The 24,904-nt window shown below is 43.7% G+C and overlaps 1 protein-coding gene across 4 annotated transcripts in view; it reads right to left on the bottom strand.

Moving 5' to 3' along the window:
- The window catches only part of PIK3R1 (phosphoinositide-3-kinase regulatory subunit 1), an 86,917-nt gene extending 62,563 nt beyond the window's left edge, over nucleotides 1-24,354 (bottom strand). For 2 of the 4 annotated variants that reach the window (XM_067730873.1, XM_067730877.1), the window contains exons 1-2: nucleotides 24,216-24,354; nucleotides 12,511-13,230 (exon numbers count right to left, since the gene is read on the bottom strand). In XM_067730873.1, coding sequence (XP_067586974.1) covers nucleotides 12,511-12,844 — 334 coding nt within the window. In that variant the 5' untranslated portion in view covers nucleotides 12,845-13,230; nucleotides 24,216-24,354. Of the gene's footprint in view, nucleotides 1-12,510; nucleotides 13,231-17,660; nucleotides 17,681-23,268; nucleotides 23,526-24,215 lie in introns of those variants that run through there. The other 2 variants (XM_067730874.1, XM_067730875.1) reach the window with 2 other exon arrangements.
- Nucleotides 24,355-24,904: the final 550 nt, after the last annotated feature.

Here is a 24,904-nt window from a genome sequence, read left to right as displayed (position 1 = left end):
CATTTATACAACTTATAGAAATGATTTTATATTAATGTCTTACCATGTTATAAAGTCATGTTTTCATATATATATGAAAGCACTAGCCAAGTGAGGGCTAACTCGAAGGTTAATATTTTAACCACTTAATAAGCCCCATAGCTTCCAACCTGCCGAGGGAAGGAGCTGTCCCTTAAAACTAATCACCTCTTCCCAGCCTGTTCTGATGAGGTTCTTTTGCTGGAAGCAAGAGTAACTCACGCATCTGTTTAGTTCTCTTTAGATTTTCTTGGGTCTATTGCCTGAGAGTGAGAAAATCTGGTTGTTTAACTCATTTTTTTGCATATCAGTCTGCTTCACAGGTCACTGGCAAGCCAGGGGATGACTTGCCCTCCTGGCTAACAGACTGTGGCCAGAAATACAGTAGTGTCACACAGCACGAACATGACCACCCAAGGGCCCTTCCACTGTATCACACTGCTGCTTAAGAATTCTGGGTCAGGGCTTCCCTGGTGGCGCAGTGGTTGAGAGTCCGCCTGCCGATGCAGGGGACACGGGTTCGTGCCCCGGTCCGGGAGGGTCCCGCATGCCGCGGAGCGGCTGGGCCCGTGGGCCATGGCCGCTGGGCCTGCGCGTCCGGAGCCTGTGCTCCGCAACGGGAGAGGCCACAGCAGTGAGAGGCCCGCGTACCGCAAAAAAAAAAAAAAAAAAAAAGAATTCTGGGTCAAAAATCACATGGTTGGAGGTCAAACCCCAACTCCTGCCTGAGCTGTGTGACCATGGGCCATCATCTAATTAAGCTTTAATCTCTTTATCTTTACAACAGGTATAATAATAGTAAGGCCAATGTCATACAGTTCTAATGAAAAGTAACAAGTTAATGTAGCAAAATGTTAGCATAGCATCTGACACAAAACTAGTATTTGTTGAACGCACAAATATAGGTAGGTATAAATTCAGCTTTATATGTATGTATGTACATATATGTTAATACATGTATTTCTGTAAATTTTCATACATAGTAATAGTATTGACATTCCCCACGTCAATAATAATTTTATGCTTTGTTGTCTGTTTTTTGGAATACGCCTTGTATTTCTAGGTATTTGGAAAATATATAACTTACAGTTTTATTCTTCTGGCAATTATTCTTTAAGTTAATCAAAATGAATTCATTTTTAAACTATGCCTTTCTAATTATAAAGCTTAACAATGAAATGGCAATTTTGAAGTTCGCCCTTGTGACATGAGAAGTTGAATATATCTCACTGAGCTCTTGCTTATCAGAGAACGCCTCTCAATTCCTTCCACATGATATATAAGGAAGCAACACATTAAGGTCTTGAGTCACCTTCTTTCTTCCTCAAAACTCTGCATCCACCATCTTTTGGCATTTACTGCTACAAAAGACAAGGAAGCCTGAATTCTGCTCCTTGATAGTTAACCAGATATTTTGGAAAGACGTTTAACAGCATTCTTATAATTAAAAAAAAAATTGCCAAAACATATCTAGAGGTGGCCTGTCATTGATTTCATCTAAACCATGTGGACCACGCTTCCAAATCTGCACAAAATGCATGCATGCTTATTTTTATAATGTTTGCTCTTTTTCATTTGATATGACTTATTACTCATTTATCAACACTGAAAAGCCCCATGTTATACCTTCTTACTATGCATCTACAATCTTCTCTTTCATTTTCATCTCTTTTCTCTTTCGATTCTGGAAGAGCTCTGAGTTTCTTCTCTACAACATTAATTTTATTTTCAGCTGTGTTAATTCTACTCTCTTTTGCCTCTCCTATGGATTTTAATGTGCTATACTGCATTCTTAATTTCTTTACAATTTTTTTTTTTTAAAATGGTTTCACTCCCATTTCATCCCATCCAGTTCTTTTCAGCTCATAATCATCTACTTTCTGCCCCTCTTTCATTTGGGCCATTGCTGGAGGTCTATTCTTCCTTCAAATCTTTGATACAATCTCTCCTTTCCTTTACAGAGCAATGTTCTTCAGTAGGCTCAGCTATTTTTTTTTCCCCCGTTTATTGATCACCATACAGGGAGATATCTGCCCGGACCTGGTGTTTGCTCTGAGCTACTCTTTTTTTTTTTTTTTTTTTTTTTGCTGTACGCGGGCCTCTCACTGTTATGGCCTCTCCCATTGTGGAGCACAGGCTCCAGACGCGCAGGCTCAGCGGCCATGGCTCACGGGCCCAGCCGCTCCGCGGCATGTGGGATCCTCCCGGACCGGGGCACGAACCCGCGTCGTCTGCATCGGCAGGCGGACTCTCAACCACTGCACCACCAGGGAAGCCCTGCTCTGAGCTACTCTTGATCCACGTGGGTGCTGGCTTCAGACCAAGAGTTGGTAGGCAGGTTGAGATGAACAGTTCCCAGGCCAATTTCCAATGTGATTTTCATTTCAATACAGTTTTGCTGAAAGCAAACCTTCTCCTACCTTTACTGCCAGGCTTTCTGAGGCTCTGAAGGATGAAGGACTCAAACAATACTGAAACCCTCAGGAAACACGGGTCTAACTCTACCCCACCTCCAACACTTTACTGTTGTGGAGTAAGATTCTCAAGAGGTAACAGTATTAATAATGCCCCTACCCCACCCTCCCAGCTCTGCCTGGTTATTTTCTGAGTTATGACCTTCCACTGAATAAAAAGGCACTGTTGGGGAGATTAGAAAGAGGAAAGGAAGAGCATTCTGGGGACAGCTGCTAGGCTCTTTCTGAATTACAGGCAGAGTTGGGGAGGACATGTCTCTGCCTACCTATTTTTAGGTGGTTAAAACTTATTCTGCCTGTGTTTTTAAACCCAGTTCCATTTGGTTTACAGTAGACACTTCTCCTGCTAGTTCTAGTTTTTATAACTGTTTAGAATATAAGGACTTTTCTCTACCTTCTTAGAGACTCTAGTGAGAAGTGTGTCAGGGCTACCAGGCAAAGACCTTTTTAAATCAGGAAACTTTTAAATAAGTTTCTTTTTTTAACTGGGGGGGAAAAAATAAAACAATAAAAGCAACCAAGAATTTTTACGGGCACTCGTGTCCTTGGAGAGACTCTCTCTGTGCAATGTCACAGTGTCCTTTTAAGTTAAACACCTAGGATTAAATTCACCTGTGCCTTTCACTTGCCCTCATCTACCCTCTTGTCCTTGGAATTCAGGTAACAGAAACATGATGTTTATGTTATAAACTTGGCAGTGACTAACTTTCCTGAGAAATAAAGTTTGACATTCAAAGGAATTTAGTCATTTAGCCAAACTTTAAAAATGGCGTTTACTGCTCATTTTGACAGAACTCAGGTACAAGACTTCAGATTCATGTGAGTCCACTTCAGATTTCTTATACTTAGGGACTTTAAGCAGCTGCTGTCCACATGCCAAAACACATAATTTTTATGCTGGATATCCTCAGCTTTTGGCTTTTAAGAAGCAAGTAATAACCTGCTCAATTTTAACCAAAATGATTTAATTATGAATCAGAAGTAAGAAAATGTGAAGCTCAGGGAAACATTTGAAGCAAGACATTTAACTTCTTCAAAAATAACAGAAATGGAAGGAAAATCACTTATCAATGGTACATAACTTTTGAGTATCTGATCAAGGTGTATTTGAGAAAAACTGCACATACACACATATAACCCCAAACTTTGTCTCAGGTTCATGGCCTTATCAGTCTCTTTGTAACTCAACTCTTTCATATATTTAGCAGACGTAAGAAAATGCTGTAAGTTGTAGGTAAAACAAGATAATTTGTGTGATGGTACGAATGTAACAGCCAATGAAACTTAACAGATAAAACAGACATAATTAGAGACCACCCAAAAAGCAGAAAAGAGCCGGTTCCTTCAGTTACTGATAACTTCACAAAGGACTGCTGAACAAGACCCACACGACTGCCTTCTGGAGTGTTCCTGAACCCTCTGAATGCTCCTCCTAGGGAGCCCCCTCCTTTTTAAATATTTACACAATCATTTGAGCTTTAGTTCCTTAATCTGGAAAATGGTTCTAATGCCATATTTGCAGGGTGGCTGTAGGGATCAAATGAAAAATGTCTTTAAAATGCTAAGCAGAATGCTTGGCAAATAGTAAGTCAGCAAATTTTTAGGGTATATTTGGAAAAAGCCATTTTCAATATTTAAATAGACCCATGGGGAAACATGGGACAATGACTCTAATATATACTTTGATATGTTCTAACCAAATTCATTACATCTCGTTCCTTGGTACTTTGTAGATAATCACGATTATTTAGCAATAAAGTCACATCTTGCTCAAACTTCTTTGCACCTGTCTCCTTTGAAAATGGAAAATTTACTTTTTGCTCCCTGAAAAAACATGGTAAGACCTAAGTAAGCAATGTTGTAAAATACTCGGAAATTATAAATTAATAACGATATAAATATTCAACTACGTTTCTATAGTTAAGAACAGGAATAGAAAGATATTTCAAGTGAACTATTTACTGATAAAGAAGCAACATTCTTAAACATTAGAAAATTTTTAAACAGGTTAAAAAATAAAGCCAGCAGTGTTTAATGCAGATTCACAATAGATTATCTTATGAACAACCTCAAGTCATTTTGAAGATTGCATTTTCCAAAACCCAGTAGCAAGTTGGAACCAACGCTGACTGTCTCTCGCTGTGACGGTGGTACCTCATGCAGTATGAAGGCACTATGGCAGTTTTGCTCCTTAGGGTAAAATTTGGAATATAACACTGACCACCCAACAGTCCCTCTGGCTTTACAATGAAGACTCACATAATGCCTATGCTAATGTGTTATCTCTTGCGTACATATTTTAACACTGCTATCACATAAATTTGAAGAGGTCTGAATAAACAAATCTTTATAACCTGAATAGGCAAATGTTAAAAACATCACCTTCTATCTGCCTTGGAAAATTTAACGAAAAACCCACTAGAAAAATCCCTAGGAACTCTGAGCACATATCATGTCAACAAATGTAGCTATGCCACACAGACACAGTCCAAGAGAGGCATTCCATCAATGTCTTTGAATTCGCTGATAAACTGCAATGTGTAAAACAGGAAGAATCTCAAATCAATTTTGATGTCAGCAACTGCTGAGTGCCCACCAACAGAGTTAGAGCATAATTCTCACACTTGGTGAAACAGATCTTAAAATCATACAGTATGTAGATTTGCAAAAACTTGGTACCAATTTGGCGCTTTCATTAGCAACAATCCTATATCATCCCAAGGACCAACCTCCAATCAGATCTTACAGTGAGGTCATGTGAGCACATCTGCCCAACCATCTTTGCTTATTTCTCTGAGTTCCTTCATTATTTTCCCTTCTAGCTTCTGGGTTGCACTACTGGGGAAACAGTACTAGTGAGAACTTACACTTTCTGCGTTTTGTTTCTCCAACAATTCTTATGAGTAGGAATGGAGAAACTTTTACTGATCAAGTGTCAGTAAGAGGTTAAAATAAAAATACAGCCAGAATTCAGAAGACATAGCGTCTACTTGTTGTTTTAAAAGTAGAGAACACTGGGATTAGAAGGGTTATGGAATTTACAGAAAGCAAAGCAGAGTGGAATTTCTGATTCAAATAATATACCACAGGGATTTATGTTTCACTTATGGCTACATCTTTACCATCTTGGATATCAGATTTGATCATCAAATTACAAATAGTCTTCTACAATACAGTGTTAATAAACTCACATAGGGAACTTCAATACGCATCAAATTATGATAGGACAGGAGAATCTATAAGCATTGCACAATACAAGCTACCAACTGAGAAGAGATAAATAGATGAATACAAACACCCCCAAGCAAGAAACAGAACAGAGAAGGTATTCCTGAAAACGACAGCCATACTTTAGGTGGCATAAAGCCACTAGGACAAAGTTCTCCATGCAAAATTAAACAGAAAGATCTGCTGCTTGTTTGTTTTGTTTTTAATTGCAAAGTTATATTTCATCAGAACATTTTTTAAATGTACAGTGTATGGAATTATTGTAGCAGAAGCAAAATATCATGGTCTTTTACATCAACCAGTAAGTAGGAATGATGCGTTTATAAAATATTCTGACAACATTTCATTAAACTCGATATTTTAGGGAAACTGTACCCAAGTAATTAAAATACAGTCAATTTCTAATTCGCTTTGACCTTCTCTATTTAGATTATTTTATTGAAACTGAAAACACTGTTTTGATACTGAATGCTATAAACTCAATCAAGACCTCAAAAATTAAGATATAATCCATCATGCAATTATCCTTCTCATTTCTAGTTAAAATACCAAGTTATTTTCTCCTATTTTAGCCTTCAAACCAATTTTACGTCCTTCCTCATGGAAATTTGTTAGCAACAAAGACACAAATATGCAACAGCCAGCTGTACTGCTAACATCTGCTTTCTTTTACTGAGAAAAACATGGATATGTAAATGGCATCTAATACTTGGTATTCTTATTTGCCAGAGGTACCAGATTCTCCCCTTTTTGGAAGCTACTTAGCATATAAGGTGCCATTTGTTGTTGGATTTCAGAATTTTGAACATTTATTTTCTCAAACTCTGACTTAGTGGAGAAGTGTTTGTTAATCAGAATTTTGCCTGTTTTAGACAAAGATGCATTCACCTACAAACAAGGGAAGACCGACTTCAAAGTTCTCAAAGGATCTGTTGACAACTAAGCTAAAAAGTTAAAAATAGAAACACTTTTAACATACAGAATTCTACTTTCATGACAAAGAAAACTGTATTAGAACATCAACATTACCTTGGTTGCTAGTAAACAAAATAGGATCACTCCACTTACACAGCTCCTGCTCGAATCAGAAGTGTGAGGGCTTTATTTGGTTATACAGACATGGACATTGGACCCTTTACCCATTTTGGAAAAAAGAACACAGAGTGAAATCTCTAGAGCCAGCAGCCTTAATGAAAGCCTCTGAACATATATCTCACTTAAGTAAAAAAATATATATAATTTGCATACTACAGCTGTGATTCTAAATGACACATGCCATGGTAGCCTGGCAGAAAAGCTTTTCCTCAAATAATGTCTTATCTGTAACCCTGAACTTAGCTGTCACCGCAGCTCCAGGAAAGCGAGAATCAAATCCTTCCTGTCTAATAACAGACTGGAGGAGGGAGGGAGGAGTCCTCTCCTCTCTGGGAGACAAGGGGACCTTCCTGCCCATCCCACCTCTGGGAGCCCTGTTAATTTCCAACATGGCTGGGCCAGCTCGGGGCAGAACCTTTCTGCTAAAAAGCAGCAAAGGCGAGAACACTTTCTCTTCTCAATTTCCTTTTCAAATAACTGTGGATATGGAAATTGTTTGTTAGGGTTACTTTCTCCTTCACATTTCTGGGGAAACAAAAGAATTAAATTTAAAATTAACAGGGAAAACATCTTAAAAATCAAGAATTTAGTAAGAAGAATAGAAACGCTGGTGCTCCTGAGAGGGAGAACTGTTATCATATGTAACTAAACGCCTGAGTGATACAGTCTGTCATAAGAGAACTGGTTAGGCTCATCTGATTTTATCAAAAATGATCACCACCTTTGTTTTTTTCAGGCCTGCTCTTTAGTCAATTATATTGATGACATCTTTCAGATGTCACTTCCTACTAAAACACGAAGGGCAAACACTTACATGTTGGGAATTTCCTGGCGGTCCAGTGGTTAGGACTCAGCTCTTTCACTGCCGGGGCCCGGGTTCAATCCCTGGTCGGGGAACTAAGACCCTGAAAGCCTCACTGTGTGGCCAAAAAGAAAAACAAACAAACAAACAAATCCCCAAACAAACAAACAAAAAACAGGTATACGTTTACATCTGGGTAAAAATCTCTGCTGTTCTGATTAATTTTTCTGGTGGGTCAGAAATTAAAGACAGGACTCCAAGGCCCTGATCTTCAAATATCCTGCAACCAGGCCTGCTTGCTTCCCAAAACACAGTGATCAATGAAAAACAGGGAGTCAGCACCAAAGCCAGAGGTCTCACCCCATCACTGGGGGCGCTTAGCCACAGTCCTCCCGCTTCACAGCAAAGTCTCACTTAAGCAGGAGAAAAGGTGAGGAAAGTTATGACAAGGCAGCTTCTGAACTAAAACAGAATTCATAAAGGCAGGAATTCGTGAAGCAAAGCAAACTACTTTCACAGGGACTATTTCTGTGAGTAACAGCAGTACGTTCCGACCAGGGGGCTCAGCAAAGGTGTATAATTTGGGATTGGGTCACCATCCTCTGCGACCTCTGTACAGTGTAGTCAATCTATGTGATGTATTACAGCCTTGCTTTCTAGACAGGGGGCGACAACCATGGAGGGACACTCAAATGCTGAGTGTGAAAAATGGAAAAATCACGTGGCTGGGGAGACCATGAAAGCAAACACAAGCTGCAGGCTTTTCTCTTCTTCTGTTTAGAAGGAATTTTGATCAAAGTTTAAAACAGCCCACACCAAATGTGTGCTTTATGTTTTATATGTAGGACCAGCTGGGACCCACTGTCAGAGTCCAGAGTGGGAGCTGGGGGAGGGGTGTGCAGATGGGGGATGGAAGTGGGGATGAACTCAGATTCCTAAGTGATCTCTCAAGCTAGCAGATTTCAACATCCTATACAAACTGATGTGGTCATGGAATCTCACTAGTCTAAATATTCTGGATTAGTGTGACTTTAATCAAAGGATCTCAAAATACTGTCTCAAGAAATAGCCCCACTGGTCAGCTTACTTATGAAAGGAATACAGTTTGATTCTCTTATTCCTAAATCCCCACTTCCATCAACTCATTTCCTTGTGTCAGGGGAAATATGGAAGCACCGCTGAATGCAGAAAGAGCAGGAAGATGGTCTTTCAAGAGCTCCCCTAAGGAGCATGTACCACCCATTGTGCACCCCCATCACACCGTTCACCTGCACCAGACGGGGAAGAGGTTCTCTCCAAAGAAGGTAAAACAGGGCTTTACTGGGCTGTGGGAAAATGAAATGTGATGCTGATATCTGTGATTTTAGCTTCCATGCAAAGAGGAGATAAAAGAGGGGGAGGGACAGCATAAAATCTGTGCCCGAGGACACTTGCTGATCTTGACATGTGCTCTATTAACTTTGCTTAAGTGGCTGACAGAGTACACTCTCAGCTCAACATGCTTTCCCACCCGCAGAACTACCCGTCCTAGGAAATGGGGTAAAAAATAACAGCTTTGGAGACACAGCATGCAATGGTCAAGGCCAGGTCAAGATTCCTCAGATGTGAATGATGTGACTAACAATAAACCGTAATGTTTAAAAACAGAATGGGCTGTTACAGCCGTATGCCTGCACGAGACATACCAAGCACGTGGCTCACTTCCAGAGTCACGTGGGATGTGAAACAGCTGGATGATCCGCTTCCACAGCAAGCATCTGTCCACTTGCTAATCACCTACGATGCTGTTCTAGGTAATTGGGATAATGGAGAGACATCCAAGACCCCTGCCCTCACAGGGCTTAACAAACTACCAGAGTGAACAGATAATAAACGAACAATGTGGTAAGTAAATTCTAGAGTAGGTTAGATGATAAATGCTTTGCAAAAGCAGAAGGGCAGATTGTATGTGAAACGAGATGAGCAGAGCCAGCCTCCTTGAGAAGAAAGCTTTAAACAAAGAGTGGAGAGTGGGTCAGCTAAGAGGACGGCTGAGGAAGAGCTGTCCAAGCAGAGGCCCGAGGAGGTGGGAGAAGAACCGGAAAGGGCATCAGAGGGCACGCCGTCTCTCTCGGGTCCGACTTCATCTCTCATCCCTGCTTTCTAGCACAAGATAGGGGCTCAGTTCATATTTACTGAATGATTTAAACTCCAAGAAATACAAGATTATCCAATATACAAATTCAATCCAAACTAGGCCAGGGCTTCATAAGAAAACTGTATGCAAACTGGATGGGTGGAAGGTACATTCTCCTGAGAGGAGCTGGGGATCAGATCTTCAAATGGGTTTTTGACTCTCTTTTCCCCAAAAATGTGAGACATCACAGCCTTCTTTCCAGGAACATGCAAGAAAAGCAAAAAGTGGGTTCTGTCATCAGGCGGAACTCCTCACACAGATGCTACTTGTGGGCAGAGTTTAAAGACAACGTTCTTTTAAATACAAAGAGGGAAGCTGGTGAGAGGGGCATAAAGGTAGGTTTATCCCACGCTCACCTCGGGGGCGTGCCCACTGTCCCCATAACACTCCCTCCGCAAAAGAGACCTGCATGTCACCGGGGTAACCTTCTCAATAAAATACAGTCAAACATGAAAAACAGGCTAAGTAAGGTGAGGGAGTAAAAAGGAAAAAAATGCGAAAGAATTCAATTACCGTAAGAAGAGAAAAGTACTATCCTTTCTCACCTTCATATACTTTGTCCCTGCAAACACTTTTCAAATAAACACACCCTCAGGCAAAAGAAATTAAAGCCCCACAGGTCCCAACAAATAAGTCTGTCCTTACAACTACTTTCCATATCAATTTGACATGCAACTAGCAGGAGCTGTGGAATCCTCATTTCACAGGAATCAAATTTAAATGAGAATGCAAGAGTAACATTTGTAGAAAATCTAATATTTAGTACCTCAACTCCCCACCCAACCCCCATACTGTCTTTTCAACCTTTCAATTGCTCCTAATTTCTCATTTATATTCAGGCCTGCTCTAATACTTTAATGCACATTACCGTGGGTCTCTTTCTTAAACTCTGCTAAAATATTTCATTTTACTCTTTCTATGTATTTAAAAAAAAAAAGAAAAAGCTGTTAAAAATCTCAGTTGTTACCACATTACGTTAGAAAGAAAGCGTTATAAAATAGTTTAGATCCTACAAAGAGAAAATCATTTTTAAGGAAAGACTTGCTTTTCCGTATACTATATCCAAATGAAAATATCAAATGCAATTTTTGTTTAGAAGCTATTTTTACAAAATCTTTTTGTCCCTAATCTTGACAAGGTACCCCTTTTAAATAATCTTTTCTGACCTGACTCAAATATTTTTATAAGTCTGTAATCTTTTGTATGCCAGGAGAAATTATATCATTTTTCCTTTTGAATTAGACTACATATTAGGAAGTGTATCTAACTTAAAAAATCAAAAGTCAAATTAAAAATATGTAGTTTGGTAGGAAAAAACAATTATGTATATACCTCCCCTCAGCTAAGTGAAACTATGCAAGAAACACAATGGTTGACAAAATTATATATAATTATATATATATATAAAAAATGACAAAATCGTATATTACATATATACAAAAAACTTTCAGAGTCAAGTTTTTTTGATTCATCTAGAAAAAAACCTAACTTTTGCTTCTGAACTGTCAAGTAAAACATATCATTTGAATATTATTTCTAAAGTACAGTATAATGTTTATAAAACAAGTATCCCTTTTGGGTTGGGATGGGAAGAGAAAAGCTCTTCCCTTCAAGTGTCCTTAGTGAGTTCTTCGACATTTATGAAATATTCCCAATTCCATTTACCCTTGCATTCTGCTTCTTCACTCCCGGTACCTCATTCATTTGTGCTAAAATAAGCCAACATTAAAGAAGACACAATAGGAACAGGATCTCTTCCAGAAATACACCATGATGCCCACAGTCAGTTTTACTTGACACATAATCACCGCAGTTGAGTCCACCCATCTGAAACACATCTTTCCACGCCTTTTTCATTCTCTGGGAAAAAGATTATACAGGGGGAACAATGCTTGAGATTTACCAGTGAAGAAATGAATGATTTGACAAGGCTGTTAACAGCAAAGCGGAGTAAAAGGCTTGTCTCTGTGTGAAACTGAACAGAAGAAATACCTTAAGGAACAGCTGTGCTCAGAGCTGAAGTGGGGACCATCTCCAATGAACAATGAGTGGGCTTTGGATCAAGGTGTTTTCCACTTGAGAAAAATATTCAGTGATTTTTTTTTTTTTTTTCTCATGAAGGCCAAGCACACTTGGCATTAATGCTACAGATGACACTACCCAGGCAGGAAGAGGACTCCCTGTGCGCCTACACTAACTACAGGATAGAGTTTCAGCTTCAGCAAGTATTCCTGGAGAGGAAACCAAGAGGTAGACACCAGGTTACAAAAGCAATGGTTTCTTCTCTGTTGAGTTCTGTGGTCATTTTATTACTCTCTCCATTTTCCATGCAGATCAAATTAATGTTAAATATACGTACATTAGACTTACCCTCTACTTTCCCAAAATGATTATTTAGGTATACAATACTAGTTACAAGAATAAGAATGCAAAAGGTGTTTAATTCCATGGCAACTCTAATAATAGTGTTTTGAGACACTAACTGAAAAGGTTCTCAGATATCACCACCCTAGTTTTATAACAACCCTCCACCCCACAAACACAAATTTCTAGCCATGTAATGATTGACCAAACTTTTATGCACCATACATAAATTCAGGTAAAGTTGCCAAAACAACTTCTGCCCAGACCGTTTCAGCCCAGCTCAACCAACATGAGACTTTTCCTTTAAAAAAAAAAAAAAAGCAGTCATGAAGCAATCACTCATCAATACTGACCTTGCTGCTCACTGTCTGCTTCAGTTTTTGAAGAACCTGGTGCAACAGGAAGGGGTCGAGGTGGCCGGGGCTTTGGTGTGGGCGGTGAGATCTTTTTCCTTCCAATGTATTCTACGTAAGTTCCCGGAAAGTCCCCCCTCTCCCCAGTGGTCTCGTTATAGCCATTTAACCAGCCGATTTCTTCAGGCCTGGCTTCTTGTCCATCACTGAATCCAAGAGCTACTAAGGACCCTTTATTCACAGTCAGTACGTCCCCCAAGTGCAAGTCAATGTCTTCTTCCCGCTCCTTTTTATAGTCGTACAGCGCCCTGTACTGGTACCCCTCGGCGCTCATGGCTGCCGACCTGCGACCATGCGACAGCTGAGGCTGGCTGCACACCGCAGTCTAACCTGACGTTTCTATGGAAAGTGAATTCAGAGAGTGTGTTAAGATTCCTAATACACGTCCGGCAGGGGATAAAGGATAACTCTCCAAAGGTTTAAGAGGAGAGGTGATTGGCCATCCGGCCGTCCATCTGTCCTCCATCAAGGGTGTGACTGAAGTCAGGGCTCACTTCCTCTGTGGCCGCAGTCTTCCCACCGGCTTCCTTTTCAGCAACTCGTCAACACATTGACTCGGGGCTGACTCTCCCTTCGAGGCCCGATCCTTTCTGACACTCTTGTCACACTGTCCATCTGTCATCTGATTTGACTGTGGCACACACCACATGCGAGCTGCACCTAGCAAAGGGAAAACAAGACTTATGAATCAACGGCACACTTGGCCATCTGTGTGAATCTGAATTTCGACTTCCATTCAACAAGTATTTAATCAACCTGGCAGACGTACACAGGCCAGTATGCTTTTGCTTGACATGGTATACACAACAAAGATTAGTGAGGCAGGCAGTCCCAGCCTTCTAAGAACACTCGGCAGCGTGGGAGGGATGCTGGAATGTGGCAACATCTCAGGGATAAGACAGGACACAAGGATCTATAACACTAGGTAAATGTCATAAGAGAGCAGAGACTGAATGCTAGGGAGTTCAAACAAGGGAGAGACCACATCTCACTGCAGGCATCTGAAGACAGAAGAGAACGTGTGGCATGATCTTAGGTACAGATGTGATGAAGCACTTGTCATATTCTGGGAAGAGCTAGAACAGGCAGACCGGTATGTGTGAAGCCAAAGAGGGAACATCACGTCCGGGTTAGAAAGATAAGCAGGGGTTGTATAACAAACATCACACACACCCGTGTCGAGTTTATGAGCGATGCAATCTACACTGGGGAGCTGGAAAAAGGCTTGGAGAGAGGGGAACAACAAGACCAGAGCGGCACTTGAAGAACCTCAGTCTAATCCTGGTGAGTGGAAGGGACTGGCGTAGGGACAGAAGAGGAGAGCCATGAAAGGTGTTTTGCAGCCATCTGGGCAAGTGGCCATGAAGGCATGAACCAAAGTGGCAGCAGAAGGTACGGAAAGGGGAGGACTGAAGTAAGGGAGAAAGAAGCATGTGTGGTACGTGGCAATGCTGAAAAATGGATCAAGAAAGAGAGAAGCACACGGTACTGGGTACTGGATCCTGGTTGGGGAAATGGACAGACTGCAGCATATGAGAAACAGGATGGCAGAGAAGCCAAGAGGAAGGGGCTCTTCCCAGGCTGGAGGGCTGAGCCAAGGTTCAAGGTACTAGCTGACTGCTGGACCTTAAAGAGGATCCACTCTGCCAGCTATTTTAGAGTTCATTTCTGCATGACATGAGATTATCAGAGAGATACACTGACCTGTATGTCTGTTTAGCAACATATTAGTATTTTTAAGCCAAAGAAATAAAGACACAAAACTTAGTACATAATAGCAGAGCATAGGTCATTTTGTTGGTAACTTCCTAGCAAAAAAGTAAAATAGAAAGTATAAATTGTACAGAAAATACAAGCACAAAATAAAAAGGAAAAACAAAATAAAAAGGAAAAACTTCTCTCTCTCGCACTCTTTTATCCCAACATTGATTACTGTTTTAATTTTACGTTGATTCCTTTCTTAAAAAGCAATGAAAATGATATATATTTTTTTAAAAAAGAAGAAGAAAAAGAAAGAAGCAAAAGGTGCCTGATCCTGAGTTCACAAGAAGAATGTAGCTACCAATATCAGGCAAAGGGAAGCCAGGAGGCCTGATGGGCTAACGGTGATGCTGGGCACCCAAATGCAAGCGTGGATCGTGGAAAACCTGGTCTGTGATTCAGGAGAGGAAACACACCTGAGGCTTGGTAATCAGCCGCATATAAGGCAAGGCCAAGCTCAATGGAATGAAGGAACTCAGAGGGAAAATACTAAAAGTAAAAAAAAAAAAAAAAAAAGATCCAAGGACCCAACATCAAGGTTCAATGAATGCCATTGAGGAGGGAAAGTCAAGGTCTGAAGACAATGCAATGTCCTGGAAACAAGGGGTAAGAGGGTTCAGGTAGGAAAAGGTGATCTCTAAGACTAAATCCTGCAGGGGCCTCTGGAAGTGGGAAACAGGCAGGGCTAGGTCATCTGGGGCTTTTGTCCATAGTGGAATCATCACGGACTTGAGAAAGCCCACTCTAGTCTAATAGTATTGAGAAGAGTAACCAGAGTTTAAGGAGTTAAGGAATAAAAAGAAAGTAGAGATGGCTGCAGATCACACTATGAAGATAAGCTCAGTGGAGGGGGAAACGGAAATGCAAGTTTTTTTTTTTCTTAAACTAGTAGAGGCAGAGGGCTTAGAGAGTCAGAGGCTCTTTAAGTTAGAGAGGCAGTAAGGCAGCTTGGATAGCTGCTAGAACAGTAGAGAACAATGTGCACACGGACACACTATGTGCTCCGTTCATTTCTCCACGTTATCTTTGTTAGAAAGAGGAAAAGCAAACTCAGCCAGCTTTCAGTTAAGCTGGCTGAACAATAAAGCAATAAAAACAATAGCCTCACAATTTCGGTACGCTGTGTCAAAGAGAGCTTTTATAAGTTTTCAAGAATGGAGCCCTTTAGAAGTTTATTATTATAGGCACTCTGCGGTGTAGGCATCTTAAGAAGCAAATCTAATCACAGATTAATTGTTATGCTGGCATTCAGAAGTGTAAAGTATTCAACTTTACATGGCTAAAGCCTCTTAGCTGTAATACAATAACGCTCTTAGGAGAGTTACATATTAAAAGAAGGAAAAACAAACACTGGAGATCTTTGTGTAGCAAGAATATTAATTTGCAGTAGTATTCTACTTCGTATTTCAGTTGGCAGAGAAAAAAAATTAAAGCAGCCAGCAGAGCATATGAGAAAAATAAACTATGTTATGTTTGAAGACAGCCTCTCCTTTTGCTAGATCCAGAATCAAATTAAATATTCGCTGCATAAATTCACAAGAAAATGTAGAACTAGCAAATCCCATTTTTAGTACTAATGTACTCTGTTACAAATGAGACACAGAACATGAAAATTTACATATCCCTAAATGCCTGGAAACCAGGCAACATGCCTGAGAATAATTTAATTCCTCCAAATCTGCCTTGAAATTTTTGTTAGCTTTTCCTGGCAATGTATGTTTTTTTGAAAAAAAAAAAAATCCTCAACTAGTAGGCTGGGTAGATCTTTCCGCCAGCTGCTGCCTATGTCTTCCTCTATTTCAACAGCCCAGGAGGCCAGTTTGGTGAGATTCTTAACAGAATGGGGAGTATAATAATTCCCCTCTCTCCCTCCTACTCTGTCCACCTCAATTCCTCCTCTCCCCGCTACACGGCTCTCAGCAATCGCCAAGCCCTGCTCACGGCGCACCTATGTAGCTATGCATGTCCCTCACCAGGGGACACTGCAGTACGAAAAGATCCAGGTCTGCTCAAGGTTTTACAAACCTAAAAACTGTGTTTACATTGGCCTGAGGCCAAATCCCTGCAAGGAGATAAAGAACCCTGAGGAACCCAAAGACTTCAGCAAGACCAGACTTTAGAGTAACAATTCCCGCCATAGATGCCAGAGATCTACCTGTCTCTACAAAGTCCCCCTCCCTCACCGTTTGTAAGAACCACCTTACTTTCTGTGCAGAAGAATCCTATGCAGAACTCTGGGCCCTCAACTGACCAAGAGAAGCCCAGATCTTCTATGACTCTTGGACCACAGGCAGCACACACCACTCATCTTCAGGGACTCCACCGTCAAGGCCAGGAAGACCAATCCAAACAGTCCAAGGTCAGCCACGATGCAGTGCCAATTAAGAGGGAGCGCTGGGCTTCCCTGGTGGCGCAGTGGTTGAGAGTCCACCTGCCGATGCAGGGGACACGAGTTCGTGTCCTGGGTCCGGGAGAATCCCACATGCCGCGGAGCGGCTGGGCCCGTGAGCCATGGCCGCTGAGCCTGCGCGTCCGGAGCCTGTGCTCCGCAACGGGAGAGGCCACAACAGTGAGAGGCCCGCGTACCGCAAAAAAAAAAAAGAAAAAAAGAGGGAGCACTGACTAGCCATGGGGTGGTGAGTGGAGCGCATCCCATGGGGAGGTGCAGAGAGGCCTTGGCTAGAGGGGGGCGGCCCTCCCCTGCTACACAGTGTACACCTTCTCCTGACGGCCATGCCCATTTTAATGGCTGCCACTGTCGTCGTCACTAAATACTGGAAGCTATAGGTGTATTAACCCATTCAATCATCACCATCGAATATTCAGTGGGAGCTATAGGTGTATTAACATGTTCAATACTCAAGGTAACCATGAGATGGGTACTATCAACATTCTCACTTTACATAGGAGGAAAACGAGGTGCGGAGAGTTTAGTGTCTTGGCTGTGATATCTTGGCCATGATAACACTCACCAAGGGCGAGGTGTAACTAGAGTTCAAATCCAGGCAGGCTGGCTCCAGAGCCACCACTTTTAACACCTTAAAACCTACTGCCCAGGGCTTCCCTGGTGGCGTAGTGGTTGGGAGTCTGCCTGCCGTTGCAGGGGACGCGGGTTCGTGCCCCGGTCCGGGAGGATCCCACATGCCGCAGAGCGGCTGGGCCCGTGAGCCACGGCCGCTGAGCCTGCGCGTCCGGAGCCTGTGCTCCGCAATGGGAGAGGCCACAGCAGTGAGAGGCCCGCGTACCGCAAAAAAAAAAACAACAACAAAAACCTACTGCCCAAACTCAGCTAGCTTGCTCGGATGCCCCAGGACGGCCCAGATATATACATGGGGTCAATGGTGCAGATTCCTCGCTTGCACGCTCTGACCTCTCAGGTTTATCTTGAAGGTCTGCTTGTTGCTCTCTGTGACGGTGGCCTTACCGATAGTGTTTGTGACTCTTTCACAAAAACACCTGCACAAAAAGAAGCATTATAACTCAGCAGGAGTGCCCTCAGTCTGAGACTCAGCAACTTGGACCACACAGATTTTCTTCCAAAGAGACTTCATTAAGATGCATCCTTGCCAAAGAAGTCCATGAACTAGTGAATCAAAGAATACTGGGCACATCACTTCTGGAAGGCTGCCCTCTTCTGGAATCCTGCCCATTTCTGCTCTACAAGCTTCAGCTTCTGTCACCTACATGCTTCTTGGCATCTATGCCCCCCGCTGCTACCCCAGGCCCCTCACTGCACAATTTCTAACAGCTCAGCTCCTCCTTGGGGGGGTATGTGACGCATCGTCCACAGTCACCAGGGCTATCACATTTAGAGGACTGGCAAGTTCTCTTTTCTCTCACCCTCAAATTTCTCTCTCACCCACAGAGCAGAAGACTCAGCAGACTGGGGCACTGGTAGCGCCTAGATCACTGTCCTGTGATCAGTGTGGAGCTGAAACTATATGGTGCCCAGATCCACAAGCTTACCCCTCCAACCTCTTTGGCTACATACACCTGTTCATTGAAATGTTTCCAGCCAGCTTCAACAGAATTATTTCCCCAGTTAAGATTTTTATATGTGGATAATCTAATGTTTTCAAATAACCAAGGCAGTTTTATGACATGTGCTCCAAGACAGTGCATAACCTAAGTTACTGTAACAAAAGGTATAAAGGAGTCCTAGGAACAAATAACAAATTAACTTACTCATACAGAACATCATATGCAGCAGTTCAAAAGGTCCTTCACGGGAAAAATGTTGCTCCTGTTTTTCAAGCCTTTTACAGACTGCCTGCAATACCATTACTCGGAAGACAGATTTTTCTCTCTCTGCTAAAACACCAACCAATTCCCATTCTGTTCCTCAGAATAAAGTTGTTTCTGATGCCCGACAAGGAGCAATCCATGACTTTTTAATGTACAACTGCTTGAAAGTAAATTTTCAATTTAAACCCTCTAACCCGCAGGCATTTGGGCAAAGAACCAAACAAAATTCTTTGAAAAGTCCTCTGACTTTGTTGACTTACTCATTCCCCTTTCACAAAGGACGGGGATTTAGCAAACTTGGTGGGGAGGCAGGAATAAAGGATATTTTCAAATCACTTTAAATAAATCAAGAATATAGCCTGATCGTGTGATTCTATCCTGCCCTGAAATCAGCAGTTTGGCCCTGGGTCCCAGCACAGAATGGACTTTCAATCCAGCTGCAAAACTACAGAGAGGTTCCTGGGCCCCCAGACCTATAATTCACCTCTCCATCTTCAGTGTGGTAGCTCTGAGTAGGGCAAGCTCCCTAACTAAATCCACACAGCCTTTTTAAAAAACAAAAGGCACAATTCATTATTTAAAACTCTTTTTACCTTTCAAAGAGTGTCCTGGAAATCATGAAAATCAAACTGAACAGTTAAAATTTCCTACTAACAAAATGAATTTCAAGCTAAAATGATGGGCTCGGGGCAACATTTTATGGGATGTAAATTTTACCTCAATTAAAACAAAATAAAATGATGGGCTCGGAGGAAGCCCCAAGCCACAGTCCTCAAGTATTTCCATTCATTTTTCAAACCAACCAGAATGCGTCCCAGGCTGCCGCGCTCAGGGCTGGGTCTGCACTGTGGGGGGAAGCAAGGCACCTAGGGCACAACTCCTGCCCGCCAGCCCTCTGGGGGTTGGGGGTATGGGGGTGGGGGGACAGGACAAGCCCCGGTCAAACAACAAGGTCACAGGGCTCTGCAGAAAGCAAAGTGATGGGATAGCAGAGCACTGCCGAGCGACAGAGACACAGGTCCAGCTGGAGGCAGTTCTCAGGCTCAGTGGTCACCACAGGGAGGCTGTGGCTTCCAGAGCCTGAGAAACATATCCCATCACCCAGAAAAGGCCATGGGATGGACCACTCTAGTTCTCTGCGTCATCCCAGGGAAGAAGCCCTGAGGAGATGGCCATGGAATGGGAGGACTAAAGCAGACAATCTAGGGTCCCCCCTCTTGTGAAAATACAATGCTACTGTGTAAAATCCTTAGCAAGAAGGCGAGTACAAGCACTGGGTTTCACCCTCAAAGATGCTTGTCCCCATTGGTGCCTAAATTTTTAAACTTAGGCAAGTTACTTAAACCTCTCCGTGCCCCTATTTATTATGAAGAGTAAAGGAAATTATTTATACAAAGACTGCACTCCATGCTTGATAATTAGAGCTTGCTTAACACCAACACAGTGCTTCTTAGGGGCCAGGCACGCTTCTTCCGGTTTTGCATATGTCAACTCATTTAATTACAACCATCGTGGGTATGATTACCATCTCCATTTTACAGATGGGAAAATAAGCACAGAGAAGTAAAATAATTTGCTTTAAGTCACATGGCTAGTAAACCACAGCTCTAGTAGTAGTATTGTTACTACTGTCATTACTATTAATATTGATTGCCACTTCCTACCACTTATACAATTCATTTTAAAACCGGAACATTTGCCAAGAATTTTCTTTGGCCCTGCCTCTAAATGCTGCAGAGTCTACTGAAAGAATCCTCAAGCTAGCCAAAATCAACCTCTCCACTGTTGCTTTAACTTCTTTTCAGAGTAAATAGATAGACAGATAAGGGCTGCTTGTGGACTTTGCCCATCTAGTCCTGAGGCAGAGGGTGGCTCTATAGAGGTCAGGGCAGAGGAGACCTGGGAGGAGCCAGGGCTGTGTGAGAGGGTGGTATGAGGCAGGGGGTGGAGTTAGGGGACAACACTCCTCTCCAGCAGGGTTTGGTGGCTGCTCCCTAGCTGCCCTCAAAGAGGAAAGGTGACAGCACTCATGCGGTTCTCCAGGGACTGAAGGCAGCAGCGTCCTCCTGTTACAGCCCTAGATCCTGGGGCTGAGCGCCGGGGCTAGACCACTGGGGGTCCAGCCAAAAAGGAGAGGGGCAAAGCACTCCAGCCCGGCCCAGGCACCTTGCTTTCTTCACTCTCTCCACCCACTGCTGGAGTCTCCTCACTTTTGCTAGATTCCTGTGATCGCAGTACTCGCAGTACTCTCTGGGTGATCGTTAACATGAAAACTATTTTGATTACAGGTGCCTGGGGGTACCTATTGGATTCACTTTAAGGAAAACAATGTTGGGAGGATACAATCTCCAAAGATGTTTTTATAGTAGATTTTTTTTTTTAAAGCAAAAGGTACACTACACTCATTCTATCCTTTCAAATAAATAAAACAGACAAAACCCCTAATATCACCCAAACAGACAAGTTTAGGAGTAATTACATAGTCTATTTTCAGCTGCTTTGGCATAACGTACGTGAAATGGCCTTTAATTGCCACTCTCTTAAGCAAGTAATTCCAATAAGAGGGTTGGCAGAACCATGGCAGGTAATCACATTAGGGTGTAGGTGGAGGAGACGGGGGGGAAAAAACAATAAATAGGATGAATATTTTTAAAATCAATTACAACATAAGTTTTTTTATTAAAAGCTGTTATATAATTGATATTATGCCTTCTAAGGTAAAAACGAAGTGATAATCTCTTCCTTCCATTGATAAGTAACTTCTTGTTTTCTGAGGGCTTCAGTAAGATGCTCCATTCTCTTGCCTTCACTGGCAATCCCTGTATCCTCCAAAAGACAGAAGAGCTGTGGGGAGCCCACCTAAATGTATAATATACTGAAAAAGGCACTTCCCTTTTTCTTCTGCATTGTGTACACCCCAGTTGTGGGAGAATTAAAAGCAAAACACCAAATGCAAACATGATCTCAGCTTTCTATATTCTAACTGACCATGAAATCATTTTATTTTCAATGTGCTCACTGACCATCTCTTTATTCACTAAAACTCATTTTGCATATGACAAAATGCAAACACAATGAGAGCTGAACTAGAATTGTTTCTGTTTTAATGAGTGTGTGGACAACCTTTCAGAGTGGATGCCTTTTTAGAATACTCCCTTGAACTACCTAAGGAAAAAAAGGAGATTCTGACGAACATATTAGCCTAAGAATTACGGGGCATTCATGGAAAATTTTAATTAAATATATGGGCAACACTCTTAATAACACAAAATTTGAGTAAGTGGAGCAGGCTTGCACTGAAGATACCAAAACCCTTCAAAAACCAGCTTAGACGCACTTAACATTTCCAGCAAATAAATGCGTACTACCATCATCACTGTCAGTAACCAAAATACGTATCACCTATGACTTATTGTACCACTTCTGTTTCCCAAAACCAACTTAATGTTGTGGGGATTTACTGTTCTTAATGAAGTGAAATTTAAAGAAACAGCTATGGAAAGACAATATAATTAATCAATGAGAAGTGAAATGCTTTTTCACACTGGCTATCAGCATCACAGAGGTGAAAAGACACAGTGATACCGTCATTTTACAAAAACAGATAAAACAGCAGATAGTAGTGTGTACAATGCAAATTATCTGCTATGCAACTGACAAGAACAGGTCCCAAATCAAGATGAAAGTTATAAAGCAAATGCACATCACACTTTGAAAGCCAGTATCAGATATATAAAACTTTCTTCCAACCACAACAATCTACACACTTCTATGGAAAAAGTACAACTCTCTAGTTGCAATTGTCATATAAAAGCTGAAGAGGCCAGCAGTGACATAACCCAACACTTCTGCAAGGCAGGGAGCCTCCTCCACCAGCCTTTCCAGTTTAAGCCTGATTCTGAACCAAACACACCTTCCCAAACTGAAGAGGGATCCCCCCCAAAATCACTCAGGGTATTTTCTTTGTCATGACCAAAACATTCCCAAAGTTTAAGAACTTTTGTTTCTAAGAAGACTATCATCTATGCTTTTTAAAAGCTGTTTATTTCAAGGCAGTGTAATCTATCAAAAAATTATGGCTATGAGGGTGCTTTTTTTCTCTTCCAACGATAAAAGATGTTTGTGGCCTTCTGTGCAGAAGTCATCAAATTCCTGATGATCTGCCCCATTACTGATAGCCTGTCTCAGAAATAAACTTGTCTTCCTACTCTGACCTTTTCTAGCTAATACGTAACCATCTTTAAAGCTGCCAAACGCAAGACAAGATAATGAAATATTAAAAAACAAACAAACAAAAACCATTCCACATAACCCCTGGGTCACTTACTTTGTGAATGTCCCGCCTAACAACTAAAACTCCAGCCCCATCACACTGAAATGACAATCTTATGCTGCATTCAAAACCCGGAACTGCTTTATCCATTCGTACTTCGCACTGACAAAGAGGAAAAGAACTGGAAAAAAAAAAAAAAAAGCCCCCCAAACCCCTATCACTTCTAAAGTCACAAAACCCCCAAACAGAGTAACTCATACTCAGATACCAACAGTGCTGCAGCTCCAACCAGGGATTAACGGTGTAAGTGAGACCTTTCTGATCTTAATTGCGCCCAGAGAAGCAGAAGAATTTCCCCAAATCCAGTCCACACACATTCTGCATTCAACATGTAACAGCCATTCCGCTCACACCCTTACATTTCATGATCGAATTCTGGTTACCAAAGTACATTTCTGCACTGGAGCGGTTGGCCTGAGCTTTCCTGTTCTCTTTGTCTTGTGATCTGCGGGGCAGTTTCTGCCCTTGGGAAGTGAGTGTGAGAACTGTGGATTCCAGACAATTCCCCACGATCTTTCAGCTCGGGTTTGCACGCTCTCTCGCTCTCTCTAGCCGGCTCCATATTGCTGGGCCGGTCCCTCCAGCCTCGCCCCGCGTTACAAAAAACCTGGATTTCCGGGCTGTTCCAAGACCCCATTAAGTCTGCCTCCAACAACCTGCCCAGGCCCGGTCGGCACCACACGCCGAGTTAGGGTCCCAGCGACCGGCCGCCCCGAGGCGCACTTCCCCCACCCCGGAAGAGGAGGGAGGCGAACTTCGGAGGGCGGGGGCTGGGGGCTAGCTCCGGGGACCCCCGCCGCCCCGCTCGCCCTGGGGAAGGGCCCGGGCAGCAACGCGGGTGCAGCCGGAGGGCGCGGGGGAAGGCATAGCTCCTTCCCGCTAACGCAAAGGCAGCGGTCAGGGCGCTCTCCTCTGCTGAAAGGCGCCGGAAAACTGCAGCAAGGCGACAGTGGGGACCCACAGAAGCGTGAGGTGACGGAGGGGTGGCGGAAGCCCGACTTCGCCTGCAACTCCAGGGACGAATGCGCCCGGCGGCACGCACAACCCGCTCGGAAGAGGACTAGGGAAACGGGAGCCGCGAGGTGGCCGGGAGCACGCAGGACGCTGGCCGCGAGTAGGGCCCGCGGTTGCACGGCGGGCGGGAGATGCCGGCGGCAGGGAGGACGGCGGCCGGCTCGCTTCCCCCGGCTCGGCTCTGCAGAAGGAGAAGCGGCTGCTGGTGACAGGAAGAGAGCGGCGGTAGCCGCGCGCGCACGCACCGCCTCCCCCTCCCGAGCACACACCCGGACCCGCTGCTGCCGCCTACCTCCCCCGCCGGCCAGCTTCCTTCCTCTGCGGGGCCCAGGCTGCAGCGGCAGCCTCTTGCGCGCACGGCTCCGATGCGCCCCTGACCAGGCTCCGACCCGCCAGCCGTTCCCGACCCAAGCTCGCCGTCTCCCGACTCGCTCCCCGCCGCCCCGGCCGCGGCCGCCGCTTCCTCCAACTCCGCTCCAGCTGCTCGCGACTCCTTTCCGTGCGCCGGCAGCTCCAGCGCCCGGCGGCCGGCCCCGCCTCCGGCCCCGCCCCTCCAGCCCCGCCCCCGAGCCCGCGCCAACCGGCGCCCGCGTCTCCGCCCCTCTCCGCTGGCCCCGCGCCCTCCGCCGCCGCCGTTCACTTTGCGGGCCCCCGAGCCCGGCGGCCAGCCGGGTGGAGCTCCGGCCCTGCGAACCTTTCCTGCTGCCGGGCTCGCCTTCCGCCCCCAGCCGCGGGGATGCCCTGGGCTGCCGGGCCGAGCGCTCTGGCTTTGCGCCCTCCGGGCCGGCCAGGCTGCTGCCTGCCTGCGGCCGAGCCGGCTGCCGGGCGTCTTCGAGACCAGAGGCGGCGGGTCTGGGGAAGATCGAGGACAAATTCAGACTTAGAAGCTGCGTCTCTAAACGCAGTGTCTTGAAACAAACCCCAGCCTCTTTCGAGCCCCCAGCGCCCCAGCGGAGTGGCCGGGACGGGGAGGACTCGGAT

Source organism: Pseudorca crassidens, chromosome 3 (assembly GCF_039906515.1).
Source record: "Pseudorca crassidens isolate mPseCra1 chromosome 3, mPseCra1.hap1, whole genome shotgun sequence".
NCBI lineage: Eukaryota > Metazoa > Chordata > Mammalia > Artiodactyla > Delphinidae > Pseudorca > Pseudorca crassidens.
This window is presented reverse-complemented; position numbering and strand designations above follow the sequence as displayed.